This window comes from Leucopleurus acutus (assembly GCF_964270905.1).
Source record: "Leucopleurus acutus genome assembly, chromosome: 2".
Classification (NCBI taxonomy): Eukaryota; Metazoa; Chordata; class Mammalia; order Artiodactyla; family Delphinidae; genus Leucopleurus; species Leucopleurus acutus.
Genome location: NC_139143.1, coordinates 15,068,303 through 15,086,858, shown reverse-complemented (window position 1 = coordinate 15,086,858; position 18,556 = coordinate 15,068,303). Strand labels below are relative to the sequence as shown.

At 36.0% G+C, this 18,556-nt stretch overlaps 1 protein-coding gene across 1 annotated transcript in view; it reads left to right on the top strand.

Annotated features, from left to right (window-relative positions):
• Positions 1-18,556, top strand: part of USH2A (usherin) — a gene marked incomplete at both ends in the record, with an annotated part of 783,425 nt that overhangs the window by 272,634 nt on the left and 492,235 nt on the right. Inside the window, one exon of the mRNA XM_082834448.1 lies at positions 18,112-18,242. Coding sequence (XP_082690574.1) covers positions 18,112-18,242 — 131 coding nt within the window. The remainder of the gene's footprint in view (positions 1-18,111; positions 18,243-18,556) is intronic.

Here is an 18,556-nt window from a genome sequence, read left to right as displayed (position 1 = left end):
GGGAACCCTCTTGCACTGTTGGTGGGGATGTAAATTGATACAGCCACTATGGAGAACAGTATGGAGGTTCCTTAAAAAACTAAAAATAGAACTACCGTAAGACCCAGCAATCCCACTGCTGGGCACATACCCTGAGAAAACCATAATTCAAAAAGAGTCATGTACCCAAATATTCACTGCAGCTCTATTTACAATAGCCAGGACATGGAAACAAACTAAGTATCCATCAACAGATGAATCGATAAAGAAGATGTGGCACATATATACAATGGAATATTACTCAACCATAAAAAGAAACGAAATTGAGTTAGTTGTAGTGAGGTGGATGGACCTAGAGTCTGTCACACTGAGTAAAGTAAGTCAGAAAGAGAAAAACAAATACTGTATGCTAACACATATATATGGAATCTAAAAAAAAAAAAAAACTGGTCATGAAGAACCTAGGGGCAAGACGGGAATAAACACACAGACCTACTAAAGAATGGACTTGAGGATACGGGGAGGGGGAAGGGTAAGCTGGGACAAACTGAGAGAGTGGCATGGACATATATACACTACCAAATGTAAAATAGATAGCTAGTGGGAAGCAGCTGCATAGCAAGGGAGATCAGCTTGGTGCTTTGTGACCAGCTAGAAGGGTGGGATAGGGAGGGTGGGAGGGAGGGAGATGCAAGAAGGAAGAGATATGGGGACATGTGTATATGTATAACTGATTCCCTTTGTTATAAAGCAGAAACTAACACACCATTGTAAAGCAATTATACTCCAATAAAGATGTTAACCCACCCCCCCCCCAAAAATCTAGAGTAAGATTCCAAGTATCTAAGGCAGTGGAAATAGTTGCCTGACAGTGATTGCAAGACTATCTGTATGAAATGGAAAGGAAGATAAGCAACTTGAGAAGTCTCTTGCTGTAAAATCAGAACTGAAAAGGCAGTTAGATGAAAATTCTAGTTCATTAATTTATAAAGTCACACACTACTACAGGATTTTTAGAGATCACCTAATCCAGTACATCTATTAACTGAGGCCTATTCTGTACAGGAAATAAGCATCCTGGCTTATGTATGTTTCAGAAAGTATCTGGTGATAATTCTTCCTTGTATACTTATCATTTGGAGATTGTAAAGCATGATTGGTCCTTATTAACAGTGACATTCAGGCAGTCACAGTTTTTAATTGTTCCTAGGTTGAAATGGAGGGTTATTTTTATTTACTTATTTTTTTGCGGTACGCGGACCTCTCACTGTTGTGGCCTCTCCCATTGCGGAGCACAGTCTTCGGACGTGCAGGCTCAGCGGCCATGGCTCACAGGCCCAGCCGCTCCGCGGCATGTGGGATCCTCCCGGACCGGGGCACGAACCCGTGTCCCCTGCATCAATAGGCGGACTGTCAACCACTGCGCCACCAGGGAAGCCCTGGAGGATTATTTTAAAAGATGAAAGGGAGCATTCTTTGTTTTATAAAGATTAGGGTTAACTACTGTTTCTCAAAACTTCCTACACAGTAAAATTCTTTATTCTTATTTTTCTCTAGTATTTCCCTACTTTTTATCCTAATCTTCATTTACAATGTAATTTTTAGAATGCTGCTCTAATGTTTCCCAAGTTCTTTAGTAGTAAGCAGATGAAAAGCAATGTAAGTTTAAAAATTAAGAAATATACATATTTAAATAAATAACACATTTGGCATTCTAATAACGAGTTAGCCGTTTGGGGATTAATTCCAGGGCATTTCTATTATTTTCAGATTAGTTTTCAATTGTTATTTTGTTAACTATAGTCAATGAAGATTTTGTTATTCATGTATTTATAGGGCTGGTTAGCCATAAATATTTTATGAATGGAGACATTTTTAGCACCATCTAATGGCAGTCAAGTAAAAAGAAAATCTTTTTTCCAATTTAGAACTTATTTGCATAATTCAAATTAAGCTGTACAGCTAGAGTTGCTTCTATATGAAACTGAACTTCTGCATTCCCTAATGTACCAAACAGGCAACTAGAAATCCATCCCCAAGCAAAGTGGTATGAGTGGGAATGAAGCAGAAGGGATATTTTAGAATGAAGCCAAAGGATTTCGGCTTTCTTTATGAGGGCAAAGATAAGAAAATATCTATGTAATAGAATGCATTAATTTTATGTGAAGAGTTATTTTAATTTTAGAATTTCATGCATCAGGACTGTATTCTCCACACCCCAGTAAATTTCCTGACAAAATACACCTTGACTATTACATTAACATATTTAATTTGTGTTGTTTTACAGCAGTTCTTTATAAATCCTTGGCCAATTTAATATACTGATCTATAAGGCGCCTTTGAGCTCTGATAGATTTGTTTTACAACTGAGTCATATCTTTGTTTATTCTATTGGAATTTTCTATTGAATGAGAGATGAACAATGTGGCTTATGTCAGAGACAAGTAACTCTTATCCCAGGCTATACCTGTTTCTTTCACATGGCTCCTAGCAGGATTTGAAAAACTTGTTGACTGTCACATCCCTAGCATCGGGATCAATGGATTTGGTTGAGTGATGCAGCTGAAGGAGAGTTTAGTGATAACACCAGATTCGAGTACCTTTCATCCTCATCTCAGTGTTTTGGTTTGATACTTCCTTCTACAATACAAGGAAGGGGCACTAGGCAGACTGTAAAAGCTAAATTCTAGCAGATATTTTTTAAAGTCAACAAGAAAGAGAGATACTGGTTGTGACAGTAGTTTAAAAAGCTTCGGGAAAATGCCTGTCTTCTACTACAGTATCTTCTTTTTTTATGAACGTTTATCTATATCTATCACTTGGCTTTAGAAGCCCTATGTGCTCTTTACAACATTGTCCATCAGCTAACTTATAATTTCATCCTTCACAATCCCGCTCAGTCATCACAGCTTCTGTGAACTTTCACATATGCTGCTCTGCCCTCATTTTAACAGTTAGTCTCTTTTTTTTTTTTTTTGCTATTTAACATCTGTGAATTGCATATCCTTCTTTAAGTATGTCATTTGTAGTGTTTTGTATTCATTTGGCCCATCTACTATAGAATAAGTTCTATATGAGATGAGTATTATGTCTTTCTTATCTTTATTTCTCAGAAAAAAAGTATATTTTGGTGAAAGAAAAGGTAAATTAATGGAACTAAGTTATGTTTAAATTATTGTCTATTTAATTTTCTCTATGTTTACAAGTTAAAATATTTTAAAGTAAGTTGTTGTTTTCGTATTCTTTTATTCCTGCTAAAAGTTATCTCATGTTAATTGGTTTGGGTTTTTTTAACTTACTGTAATATTTGATTGACTTTTCTCAACCAGTGGATCAATATCTATTTCTAAAGGGAAAAAAATGTTTACCCCTATAATTGAAGGTTAAAAGGAAAAAAATGTCTGGCCTAAAAGCTATTCTACATTTTTGAAGGATTCTTATGAGAGGACCATAGTTATCTATACGTAAAGTATAGATTTAGAAAATATAGGCATACTTTCAAGCAAGAGAGATTCAGGATTTGCCACAAGGAAAATTTTTCAGTATAAAGGTGATTCACCAGTTGAACAAATAAGTGGATAAATATATCAATCTTTAGAAAAATATAGAAGTAGCACTAAAAAGATAGAGATCTGTGGTCGCTGTCACATGTCACTGTTCTAGCAGTCTTATCAATGCAATAAGAAATAGGAATTATAAAACTTGGACTTAAAATGATCAAATAATCATTATTTTCCAATAATATTATCTCCTATAAAATCCAAGACAATCTGTTAAAAATATGTCACTAATAGAACAGTCTACAAGTGACTGGATCTATATATAAATCAGTTGCTTTACTGTTCCCACAAAAACACTTATAAAATTAATAGAAACTTCGGCTTCAAATTTGGAGGTAAAAGAGTGAGAAGGACTTTCGCTATCATGGTAACAACAAGAAAAATCTAGGCTAAATAAATATCATATTTTTCTGTGAGGCTGTCAAAGAGCAGGTAATGCAGAAAAGCCTGGACAAACTGAATTTTAGTAAGAAACAAGTGTTTCATAGTTGAAGAGAGAGCTGTGGAACTTTCTATATCTGAGGGTGGGTACTTGGTCCCAGAGGTATAAGCCTGATATATATATAGGGAAAATCTTCAGAGGCAAGAAGAAATCAGCTGTCAACTGTCAATGTGCCCTAGTGACATGACATGAGATCTAGAAGAAGTCCAAATGCCAAAACAAGTAGCTCAGTTCCCAAATCCTATAATGCTCTCCACTCATATTTTGCCAAGAAAGTATCTGCTGAAGAGGGCCTAGAAATGGACTCCTACACATTCTTCCAGTGATTGGTTCCAGAGATATGAAAGGATTGAATCCAAATTTGAACCAAAAAAATCTACAATCTCCTGCCAGTTTAAATATGAATGAAATCAAAACAATGACATCACCAGTCATTGGGAGTTGGGATAATCACAAGTGAACTCCGTGTAATTAGAGCCCAATTTCAGTTCAACACAGTCCATAGAGGCATATTTCCAGATGACCAAATTATTAAAATTAGAATGAAAATAGTATAGCAAATATTATAAATATTCTAAAGAATTTAAAGGTAAAAATACATGTAGTAGATAAAGAGAATACAGCATTTTAGAAGAGAAATGATTGCTCTAAAAGGAATAAAATAAAAGAAGTTCAAAATCTTTACTGGATGAGCTTAACAGCAGACGGACAGTGCAAAACAAAAGATTAATGAATTTGAACATAGATAGTTATAAAATAACCACATGAAAACAAAGAGAAAAAAGATTGAAAGAAAAACAGGATGAGTAACCAGTGAGATAATATCAGGAGTTCTGACTTGCGTGGAGACAGGATTCCAGGAAGTAGGCAAAGAGAAAATAGGCAGAAAAAAATATTTGAGGAAACAACTGCTGATAAATCTTCAGATTTTGTGATAAAACAGCAGCCTATGGATCAGAGAAGCTCAGTGACTTTCAAACAGGATAAATACAATGAAAATCACATCTTAGACATATTATAGTAAAAATTGCTGAAACAAAATTAAATAAAAAGAAACTTAGATAAAATTAATCAAATATACTAATAATAGTTGAAAAAAGTATAAAAGTAGCATTTAAAAGAGCATCCAAAACATAATACTTAAATTTAACAAAATAAGTGAGAAGATTCTACACCCAAAATTGTAAAATGACTTAGGAAAATTAAAGTAAATATAAATAAATGAGAAGACTTATCATGATTGTGGATAAACAAAAGGTTGTTAAAATAGTCCTTCCCCTCAAGTCAATCTATAGGCTTAATGTAATTTCAATCAAAATTACAGCAGGTTTTTTTTTTTTTTTTTTTTTTTTTTGCGGTATGCGGGCCTCTCACTGTTGTGGCCTCTCCCGTTGCAGAGCACAGGCTCCGGACGTGCAGGCTCAGCGGCCATGGCTCACGGGCCCAGCCGCTCCGCGGCATGTGGGATCTTCCCAGACCAGGGCACGAACCCATGTCCCCTGCATCGGCAGGCGGACTCTCAACCACTGCACCACCAGGGAAGCCCCAGCAAGCTTTTTTTAAAGAAATTCTCAAGTTGATTCTACAAGTTAAAAGGAAATTCAAAAGGTCTAGAATATTTGAAAACAAGATTGAATATAGTCTGATGAATTTGTCAGACTTATGCTATCTGACTTCATGACTTAAAATAAGGCCACAAAAATCAAGACATTGTATTATTTGTGAAGTACTGACAAATAGATTAGAAATAGACCCAAATTTCCATTGTCAATTAAATTTGGTGAAGTTAAGGCAATTCAATGAGGAAAGCACAATCTTTTCACCAATGATATTGCATAATCTGGAGTGATATGGAAAAAATGAAGCTGGATCCCTACCTCACATCATACATACAAATTAATCTGAGATGGAGTCAAAGTCCTAAAAATAAAAGCGAAAATTATAAAGCTTTTAGGAGAAAAATGAGAGAATATCTTGGTGACCTTGATGTTGGTAAAGACTTCTTAGGATATAAAAAGCACTATCCATTGAAAAATGATAAATTCAACTTCTTCAAAAGATGCTAAGAATATGAAAAGACAAACCACAGAATGAGTCATAGGCTACGTTTATGTTTTAGTAAGAAAATACCAAGCAATTTTCTGAAATGGTTCTTCCATCTTACATTGACATACAGCAGAATTTAGTGTTTTTAATTTTAGCCATTCTAGTGAGTATAACATGGTATCTCATTGTAGTTTTACTTTGCAGTTCCCTGATGATTGATGAAACTGAGCATCTTCCTTGTGAACCTTATTATTCACATATCAGGGTTTGTTGGTCATGACTGTTTAAACTTTGTAATTTTTAAAATTCTTTTATACAATTTTAAAGGTTACATTCCATTTACAGTTATTACAAAATATTGGCTATAGTCCCCGTGTTGTACAATGTATCTTTGTAGCCTATCTTATACCCAATAGTTTGTACCCCCACTCTCCACCACTACATAGCTCCTCTCCCCTCTCCACTGGTAACCACTAGTTGGTTCTCTGTATCTGTGAGTCTGCTGCTTTTTTGTTATATTTACTAGTTTTTTGTATTTTTTAGATTCTACATACAAGTGATATCATATAATATTTGTCTTTCTCTGACTTATTTCACTTAGCACAATGCCCTCCAAGACCATCCATGTTGCTGCAAATAGCAAAATCCCATTCTTTTTAATGGCTGGGTAGTATTCCATTGTATATATACCACATCTTCTTTAGCCATTCATCTGTCGATGGACATTTATGTTACTTCACTATCTTGGCAATTGTAAACAATGCTGCTTTGAACATTGGGGTGCTTGTATCTTTTTGAATTAGTGTTTTTATTTATGTATTTATTTATTTATTTTTGGGTGTATACCCAGGAGTGGAATTGCTGGGTCATATGGTAGTTCTATTTTTAGTACTTTGAGAAACCTCCATCCTGTTTTCCACAGTGGTTGCACCAATTTACACTCCCACCAACAGCGTACAAGAGTTCCGTTTTCTCCACATCCTGGCCAGCATTTGTTATTTGTGTTCTTTTTGATGATAGCCATTCTGACAGGTGTGAGGTAATATCTCATTGTGGTTTTGATTTGCATTTCCCTGATGATTAAGCTATGTTGAGCATCTTTTCATTGCCTCTTGGCCAGTTTCATTTCCTCTTTGAAAAAAATGTATTGAGTTGTAGGACTTCATTGTAGGATTTCTTTATATATTCTACATATCCATGTCAGTTATGAGAATTTGAAATTCTGGTTCAAGATTCTTTTTTCATATCTGTAATTGCTTTTTAGCAGCTCTTGTATTCATGCTGGGGAGCTGTGTTATAGTTTCCTCTAATTATAGTTTCTGTGCTTGGATTTTGGAGGGAAGAATTTTCTTCAGCTAAAATGTTTTGGTTCTCAATTTCATTTTGTTCTTACAGTAGCTGTATAAGGATGTAATATGATAATTTCCAGTCATTTTGAAATGTCTTACCTTTTGCTAAATATGCAGTACCAATGGTATATCAGTTAGGATGAAGGTTTGGGGTAGGTTTTTTGGTTCAAGAGAGACACATCCTGTTGTTTTTGTGAATGGTGATAGATGGTGCGCTCTGTGTTGATTTGTGTGTTTTCTGATTTTCTGATTCTCTTTTGTTAATTCAGAACTCTTAATCTCGTGTTTGCTTCCTTCTCTGATGCTAAGAGATAGGGCTCCTTGTAGTGCCTTCCCTTTCTTCTGGAAGCAGTGCCTTCCACAGATTGCTCTTTCTTTTCCTGGACCCTTTCAGGCCTCTTTCTTTGACTATCTCAGTAGCCAATATTTTGTTCTCAGTGTTGTTGTTGTTGTTGTTTGTTTACTTGCTTGCTTGTTTCTTTAACTCAGGGAGGAGCTGACTTTCAGGGGGTGATTTTGTCTGACTTCTGCCATGGCTGGGTCCTTGCTGCCCTCTGCCCTTTTCTGTTCATTCTTTATTCCACTCTCAACTCCAGTGTGAACTCCAGTGCTGACTCTTCTGGTTTAGAATGTTTATTTCTCTATTTCACATATTGAAGTTTTTAGAATTCTCTGTCTCCTAGTGACTCTATGGCTTGGCCCTAGTGGCCACTCTATAGCCCTAATGGCTTGGGTTATGGTGATTATATTTGTTCTCCTTCATGATCAGAATGGTTTTTAGACAAAAATGTGGAAATATTAGGCTGCTATCATTATGCAATGGGAAGCTGAATCATCTGGACTAAAATTTTAAATGTTATAGTCATGAATATGCTAGAAGAAACTATTAAAGACTACTTTTTATTATTTTGTGAGGAAGGAAGTACTTTCTAATTAAAGCACAAATTCTAGAAGAAATTAAGAAAAAATGTTTTAAAATTTTGAGTCGTTTTATTTTAGCCTATAGAATAATGAAAAACAACAACATAAGGTTAAAAGGCACACAGCAAACTGGGAGAAAGTATTTGAAACATCTATCTAGACAAAGGATCAATGAGGTATCACCTCACACTGGTCAGAATGGCCATCATCAAAAATGTCTACAAATAATAAATGCTGGAGAAACTGTGGAGAAAAAGGAACCCTCCTACACTGTTGGTGGGAATGTAAATTGGTGTAGTCACTGTGGAGAACAGTATGGGGGTTCCTTAAAAAACTAAAACTAGAGCTACCATATGATCCTGCAATCCCACTCCTGGGCATATATCCAGAGAAAAACATAATTAGAAAAGATACATGCAACCTGATGTTTGTAGCACTATTTAAAATAGCCAAGACATGGAAGCAACCTAAATATCTATTGATGGATGAATGGATAAAGAAGATGTGGTATATATATACAGTGGAATATTACTCAGCTGTAAAAAAAAAAAAAAGAATGAAATAATGCCATTTGCATCAATATGGATGGACCTGGAGATTATCATACTAAGTGAAGTAACTCAGACACAGAAAGACAAATACCATATGATATCACTTATGTGTGGAATCTAAAAATAGGATACAAATGAACTTATTTACAAAACAGAAATAGAATCACAGACATAGAAAAAAAGCTATGGTTACCAAGGGGAGCAGGGGAGGAATAAATTACAAGGTGTTTTAAGAAAAGGATCAACATCTAATCCTTCAAAAATTTATTGAGGGCTTAGAATGAAGCAGGCACTGTTCTAGATTTATATTTTAAGGGATGGAGGTATGAGATAAATGAAATAAATGATGAAAGTATAGTACGGGCTGGAGATGGTGAGTGCTGTGCAGAAAGGCAAAGCAGATGGGTGATTATAATTGTTAATAAACCAGTCTTAATGGGTCTCTCAGAGAAGTTGAATTTGAGAAAAGGCCTGTTAAAAAAATGAGATACCAAACCATGCAGATACCTGGGAAAGATGTTTCCAGGCAGAGGGAAGAACAATTACTGAGGTAGCCAGAGTGGAGAAAGGGAGGGGAAACATAATTGGAAATGGGAGACATAGTGAAGGCTGGATTATTTAAGATGTTGTAGGCTATTATGATGACTTCGGCTTTTACTTGATGTGAGACAAGAAGCCTTTGGTGGTCACCAGGTAGAGGAAAGACGTGACGAGAATTGTCCTTTGATGGGATGACTCTATTATTTTAGAATAGACTATAGTGTGTGTGTGTGTGTGTGTGTTGTGTGTTGGGGGGGCATGGAGCAAGGATGGAAAAAGGGAGGTCAAAAATGTTAGGGGAGATAATTACAATAATCCAGGAGACAGAGAATGGTGGCTCATAACATGATGACCCACAATATTTAAAGAACTCAAGGGCTTCCCTGGCGGCGCAGTGGTTGAGAGTCCGCCTGCCGACGCAGGGGACACGGGTTCGTGCCCCGGTCCGGGAAGATCCCACATGCCGCGGAGCGGCTGGGCCCGTGAGCCATGGCCGCTGAGCCTGCGTGTCCGGAGCCTGTGCTCTGCAATGGGAGAGGCCACAAAGGTGAGAGGCCCGCGTACCACCAAAAAAAAAAAAAAAAAAAAAAAAAGAACTCAAATAAATCAAGTAGAAACCAATAAACAGACCTTTGAAATTGGACAAGAGACATTTGTGTGCACAACTCCCATAAAAATATATGGCTAACATATATATGAAGTTTTTACTATCACCAATAATATGAAAAGTGAATTGAAACAAACCTGAATTCTCATTCTTTCATCTCAGATTTTGAAATTTCCATTATTGGCCGGAGTATGCGGATGTGGTCATTCAAACTCTGAAAAAGTATTGGGTTGGCCAAAAGGTTCCTTTGGTTTTTATGTAAAAATAAGACACATTTTTCATTTTTACCAAGAATTTTATTAAACAACGTGTTCACCATTTTGTTCTTCTACCTTCTGCCATTTTTCAGGCAACTTCATAACTCCATCTTCCCAAAAGTTTTTATCTTTTTGAGCAAAGAACTGTTCTAGGTGCCTTTTACAGTCATCCAGGGAATTGAAATTTTTCCGTTAAGAGAATGTTTTAAAGACCAAAATAAATGGAAATTCAAAGGTGCAATGTCTGGTGAATACAGCAGGTGAATCAGAACTTCCTAGCCAAGCTGTAACAGTTTTTGCCTGGTCATCAAAGAAACACGTGGTCTTGCATTATCCTGATGGAAGATTATGCATTTTCTGTTGACTAATTCTGGACACTTTTTGTCGAGTGCTGTTTTCAGTTGGTCTAAGTGGGAGCAGTACTTGTTGGAATTAATTGTTTGGTTTTCCAGAAGGAGCTCATAATACAGGACTCCCTTCCAATCCCACCATATACACAACATCCCCTTCTCTGGATGAAGACCGCCCTTTGGTGTGGTTGGTGGTGGTTCATTTCTCTTGCCCCTTGATCTCTTCTGTTCCGCATTACTGTACAGTATCCACTTTTCATTGCCCATCACAATTTGTTTTAAAAATGGAACATTTTTGTTATGTTTAAGTACAGAATCGCATGGGAAGTATGGTCAAGAAGGTTCTTTTCACTTAACTTATGTGAAACCCAAATATCAAAGTGATTAATATAACCAAGCTGGTACAAATGATTTTCGACGCTTGATTTGGATATTTTGAGTATGTCGGCTATCTCCCGTGTGGTATAACGTCGATTGTTCTCAATTAATATCTCTATTTGATTGCTATCAACTTCAACTGGTCTACATGACCATGGAGCATCGTCCAGCAAGAAATCTCCAGCATGAAACTTCGCAGACCACTTTTGACACGGTCGATCAGTCACAGCACCTTCTCCATACGCTGCAGAAATCTTTTTTTGCGTTTCAGTTGCATTTTTACCTTTCTTGAAATAATAAAGCATAACATGCAGAAAATGTTGCTTTTTTGCTTCTGTCTTCAACATTAACATGCCTACATAAAAATTCACCAATTTGGATGTGTTTTTAAATATGCACTGATATGACAGCTGTCACATGCAGTCTAACAAAATTGTTTCGAATGATGTTAAAGACAACTAAGCGCTATTAGAGCCATCTTACAGAAAAAACCAAACGAACTCTTTTGCCAACCCAGTATTTGAATCAATTATTAGTTTTCAAAGACCATATGGCAATATGAGTAAAATGTTTAGAAATTAATCTCTTTGACTGAACATTATCTTAGAGCCTACCAATATGCAAGCAAAACTGTTTGTTGCAATACTACTTTTAATATCAAAAAATTAGAAACCAACTAAATGTTATCTAAGATAAAATTATACAATAAAGTATGTAAATGTATTTACTTATTAGAGAATATCACGTATCTTTGTGAACTAAAGTGGAAAGATATCTGCTCTATGTTACAAAGTGAAAAACACTTACAGAAGCATTTTTCACAATAGCTGAGATATGGAAACAGCCCAAATGTCCATCAGTGGATGAATGGATAAAGAAAATATACATACATACACAAACAGGTACAATGGAATATTATTCAACCGTGAGAAAGAAATCCTACCATTTGCAACAAAATGGATGAACCTGGAGGGCATTATGCTAAGTGAAATGGCCCAGATATAGAAAGATGAATACTGTAGGAGCTCACTGATATGTGGAATAAATTTTTTTAAAAAAAATCAAGCTCATACAAACAGGGAGTAGAATAGTGGTTACCAGGGACTGGGGAGATGTTGGTCAAAGACTACAAAGTTGCAGTTATGTAGGATGAAAAAGCCTAGAGAGCTAATGTATAGGCATGACGACTATACTTAATAATACTATAATAATACTGTATGGAAAGGTGCTAAGAGAATAGATATCAGATGCACTTATCACACACAAAAATTAGTACCTATGTGAGGATATAGTATGTTAATTAGCTTGACTGTAGTAATCATTTCACTATGTATATGTATAAATCATCGTGTTGAACACCTTAAATATATGCAATTTTATTTTGAAAAATTTTTAAAACTTACAGAATAGTGTGCGTGATGTAATCCAATTTCAGTAAAGAAAAAACAGATAAACAATGACATACATGTGTATAAATATTTCTGAGAAAAACTTTGCCAAATTGTTGGCAGTAGTTTCTGTGAGGGTGACAGGTAAACCTATAGAGAATTTTCACTTTCAGCTTTTATAGTTTGAATTTTATGTAATTCTATTATTTCTTCATTTTCAGCAAACCTTTGTATTGAAGTTTAACATACAAACAGAAAAGTGCAAAAATCATAGGTGTACCGGTTGACAGATTTCAAAACCTGAATAGCTTTATGTAACCAGCACGAAATTACTAAATAGAACAGTACGGATCCCCCAGAACCTCTGCATTGTGCCCTGTTCTAAACCCCAACCAGGATTACCACTATCTTGACCTCTAAAACCATAGATTCATTTTGCGTGGTTTTACACTTGATGTAAAAGGGATCATGCAGTATGTTCTTTTGTGCCTAGCATTTTTTATCCAATGTTTTGTTTGTGAGATTCATGCCTGTAGTTGCATGTGGCTATATTTTGTTCATTCTCATTGCTATATTATACCTCATTTATTTATCCTTTCTGCAGTTGGTGGGCATTTGTGTATGTTCCATTTTAATGGTATAATAAGTATTTCTATATACATACTTGTATATTTTTCTGAAGCTGTGTGTGTGTGTGTGTGTGTGTGTGTGTGTGTGTGTGTGTGGTGGGATATATAACTTGGAGTGGAATGGCTAGACCAAAAGGTATGCATATATTTAGGATATATAAATTAATAAGTACTGCCAAGCAGTTTTTCAGAATGGTGGTAGGTACCAATTATACTCCCACTAGTAGCTATGAGCATTCCAGTTGCTCTATGTACTTGAGTATATTTAGTATTTTCTATTTTATTTTAGCCATTCTGGTGGGCGTTTAGTGGTATTGCATTTTATTTTGCATTTCTCTGATGACTAACAATGCTGAGCATCTTTTTCATACATTTATTTGTCATTTGGACATCATCTTTTTGAAGAGCCATTTGCCCCCATTCTTTTAATGAGTCATTCATCTTTTTTTATTTACTTTTAGGAATTATATATATTTTTATTGGATATGTATGTTATCAGAAATATATTTTATAAATATCTTCTCCTGTTATGTTAGTTACCTTTTCACTCTCTTATTTGTGCCTTTTCTTAGACAAAAGTTCTTAATCCTAATACAATTTATAATCATTTCCCTTTCTATTATACTTTCACCTGTATTGTTTAAGAACTCTTTGCCTATCCCATGGGCTTGTCACTCTACTGTTTTTATGATTAAATTTTTAAAGTTGCAAACACATTTACATAAAAGCTAAGTATTTCCATGTGGATCTTGGATTTTCAGGTTTTTTAAAAATGTGAGGCTATGGATGTATGTCTCTTTTATATATCTCTGTATCCCAATAGCCCAGAAGGGTGACTGCACAAAGTACATTTTCCTAAAAATATTCCTTGGATGAATGAATAAATTTTTCTATTGAGATAGAAAAATGCTCTATCATTTCCCCAAATACTTGAAGCAAAAAATTTTCTATTTTTCAGAATATCTCCCATTTTCTTTGCATCAAAATCTAAATTTTAGCAAATGAGAAATGTTTATTTTTCTGCCCAGTTTAGTCAGCATGGCTTTTTAATGCAAACCTCTAAAAAGAAAAATGCTTTGGTACTGCTCTGCTCTGCTCCACATGTCTTCTTATTCTTGAGCCCAGGATGAAAGCACATTCATGAGGCACAGGAGAAAATAGGAGTCAAGATCAGTCACACAGTATATATTTGAAGTTTCTTCTCTAACATGGTACCACATGTCTGCTTCCATTTCTTTGCCCGAAACAAATCACGTGGCTGAGCCTAAAGTCAGCGGATGGGGATGTATAAGCATATGATTGACTACATGATTTAAGGCATTTGGCTCAAAAGATAGGATTTATCAGTGTCTACAACATTGATTGTCAAGAACATGATGTTTCAATGGAAGTGTGCATATTTTTATTTCTTTACTTGCAAAACAAACCCCTCATTCATTATAAATCTTTGTAATGTAAGGAAACAATTTGACCATACAACAGCAAATCAAGTTACTTTACTAAATCTTCATTTCTCACAAGAAATACCCCTTGATCTGTGTATTCTATTTTAGTTGGGCTAAATTTTATATAACATTTCTGTGTTATGGAAGTGTAAAAGCTGGAAATTAAATGGTGTGTCTGAAAAACACATGCACATGCATATTCTTGAATAACATATGATATTAGTTCATTTTTTCCCAAGTATAACTTGGCTAAATATTTCTGTAATTCTTATTGTGATTCATAATTTCATTCATCAAATTTCCCTTCAACTGGGGACGAGTAGTTGTATTCCCAGACTGAGCAATTATTATTTTCTTCCCTCATTCAAATACTGGCTTTTGCTCCCGTGGTTACCACCATGTAGATGCCTACAGCACCCTGGTAGAGAGTGTTGTTGTCTTCGTGTTCTGAATTGTAGCTATTTTTATGAAATAACCTTCAGTTGTTTAATTTTAAAGCAATAATCTTAATTATAGTATTTGATACCACATATGAAATTTTAAAATGGTCACAGAAAGGTAAGCCATCTGTAGAAGAGAGCCACTCTGAACCAAAAGGAGAGAAGCTTAAGAGAAGAAGAGTTGTTAGAAATATGATTTTGCTCTGGTCAGAAGGTACACCAGATTTTGGCCATGTCTGTGCTTTTGTTGGCAGATGTGTCCTCCTTATATCTGACTGCGCCACCCTAATAATTTGTTTCTATGTCTCTCATTTCATTCTCTACCAGATTTTTCTAGTGAGACCTCGATACCCACTGCCTACTCATCCATTCCATGAAAAATTATCACCCAGCAGTTTGGACTCTGCTCATTCTACTCAATTGAAAAAGATAGTAATTACCAGCTCTGTGAGCTTTTCTTCAGCTCTCATTATTCTGGACCTATAGGAAATGTTTACACAGTTAACTAACTTTGCCTTCTTAAAGTTCTCTCCTACCTATGTTTCCATTTTACAATGTGATCCTGATTGTTCTAACTTTATTATTGGACCGATTCTTTCCTTAAGTCTGGGGCATTTTTCCCAGTGGTCCTTGCTCTGTCTCCCAGGGATATGATTTATTGGCAGGTGATTGCCAATTTATTTTTCTAGCCCCATTTTCTCTTCTGAGATTTAGTTTCTCATTTCCAAATGATGGATAGTTTTTTCCTTTACATCATTAATATAAACTCACTGTGCCCCAGATGGAGCTTCTATCCTCAACCCCATATTGTCTTCGGTACCTGACCTTTCTAGTTCTGTTAATAATGCTACTTTTCCCTCAGTAATTGGTGAAAAGAACTGACCATCTTACCCCCATCATCACCTCATAACCACTTGTTTTAAGGATTCTCTTCTGAAATACATAGACTCCATTCTTTCAATACATTTAGTTATGTGTCAGTCCTTAATTAAAATCCTTATCATCTTATTCCCCCAAAGCACAGCAATATCCCAGCTGGTTCTTCTGTAGTTAAATTATCTACATCCTCCAGACATTCAACTGTTAGCTTGACTTTGAGCATCTTCTTCCCTTCCTCCACCCAAATTTTAAAGCCTTCCTTTTGTCTACAGGATAAATTCCAACTTTTTTAGTACGCTTAGTAGGAGAGGTGAGAGTAGTAAAGCTAGTATCAGGGGTTCTAGTGAGTTTGGATACTGAAAAGTGATGTGTAGGGACAAACGATCTTATTCTAGGAAGTGACAGAGGCTCCAGGATGGAGCAGGTACTGAATCTAACAGCGAGAATGTAATATCCTAGAAGGTGGGATAAAGAGAATCAGAGAGTGTGAAGTAATGAAATATCAAAATGAGTAGGACAGGTATGTTTGAAAAGGACCAAAAGCATAAAATCTAGAAGACAAAGACGCAGAAGCTAAGAAGGCCAGGAGAAATTTGAGTTGCCTCTTTGGAAAGTCTGAAGCCCACATGCCAGACTTGCCTTTGCTGGTATTAAAATAATTCACTCTAAAGATAGTTATGACACAATCTTCCTTTCCATCTTTGTCTTCTACTCAAACTTCTCAAACCAGATACTCTATATATGGCCTGAGATGGGGTCTTGCCTATTTCTCCAGATTCATCTCTTAACTGCCTCCTCCACATCCAGCTTTCCTTAATATTTTCCCTGCCTCCAGGCCTTTATACAGTTTCTCCCAAAGTCCTTCATATTCTCTGAAAACAAGCTCAAGCATCTTATTCTTTGCGAAACCTTTCTTAACCCCTTTGAATCAAATTATATCTTATGTAAACAGGTCTGTATCACTTATCACACCTCACTACAGTTTTTTTTTTTTTAATTCTTTTTCACCAACTAGAATTTAATGTCAGGCACTGGCTTGTTAGTTTTTCTTCTTTATTGTGTATCAGAGTACTCAACAAATGTTAATGTTCCATAGAAAACGTATTTTATAAAATGGCAATCTGATGCTCACAAAATGATTTCTGACCTCCCGCCTCCACACCTGTGTTAAAACTTCTTCCTTACCACTATTGTACCTTCCACCTCTTTTCTTCACATCCATTTACTAAGTACACCAGGACACCATGTGATTTCTGGGGGTAGAAAGATGAATCAGACATGGTTTCTGATTGCAGGAACCTGTTGTAGTCTATTGAATCCAGGGTAGATCCCTCAGCTATGTAGGAACTTTGGTTACCAGCCCAGCATGAAGGCAGCTCTGTCCCCTTCCAACTTACACAATCCTGGTTGACTATATTACTAATCAAATCAATAGCCATTAATTATTCAGTTTTGTGCTCTTGAGCTGTCATTTGGTTCTCATGTAGGTTCCTGACCTTATTTGATTCTCCCTGTACGTCGTGTCTGTTAAGACACACACATTTTATATCTCCAGCTAAACTGGACACGCTTGAGAACAAAGATCTTAAACTTCTTTGCAAGTTTCAGTACATTAACAAAATGTCTTACACTGAGGAAGAGCTTGATAGTACGCATTGAGTGGGTGGGATACCCGTAGAATGGAGGTTGGGCCAGGTGGTGGTAGTGCGAAGACATCATAGAGAACTATTGCCTGCTCCCCCTGCTTCCTGAGCAGGGGTAATTTCTGAGAGACAGGAGCACTGTGTGTCATGGGCAGTGCTGGTAGGTGATCTGAAGGGTGAGTGGAGCCCCTGGAATTCTAAAGGCTGTAGACCATTTGGTTACAGGATGGCATCCCAGAAAATTGGCTCTGTGGACCACTTCATAGCAGATTTTTCTCATTTTTAGCTTCTACTGCTGGACAAGTTCTTTAAACTTCATAAGTATTTTAAACAAAGCTCCTTATGTTTCTTTCACTCATGTCAAAAACCCATTTATTTTTATGACTCTGATAATATTACCACATTGATCCCCTGGTGTCCAATTTTGGGTTGACAACATATCTTTTTATGTTGATGAGTTTTGCATATATTTAAACTTCATTATATATTGAGTAGCGGGAGTGCAGGCTTGAGTTTCCAAGTATGGGTTGGCATTCCTAATGGGATACAGTTAAAACCAAATGGCTGGGGCCATCCCAGTGCATTGCTGTGTATAATTCCTTGACTGTACTCACTACATCATAAATAATAATGAAAGTAAATGTACGTTTATCAGAAAGAATCAACAAAACCCAGCACTGATTCGCTGATTGCACTTGTCTCCCCAGGCATTAAGGCCAGCTTTCGAACGAGGGTGCCTGAAGGTTTGATTGTCTTTGCGGCATCACCTGGCAATCAGGAAGAGTATTTCGCAATTCAGTTGAAGAATGGACGCCCTTATTTTCTTTTTGATCCTCAGGTAAATGAGTAATCATAAGAGTTGATATTTTTGAGAGTTTACCAGGTACCAAGTGCTTATGTTTTCACAATGAATCCTCACCAAAACCTTAGAGGTGAGTACTCATTATTTCCACTTTACCAATGAGGAAGAAGAAACTTACAAAAGTGATTTGACTTGCCCACAGCTAAAATAGCAGAGCTTCAAAATCACATAGTCTGACTGAGAATCTACATGCTTAACAACCATATGCTACCTTATAATGAGGATTAAAACTTTTAAATGCATTTGAATAGATCTGTTTTTATTTTCCTTGAGAGCAAAATTGTGTCTTT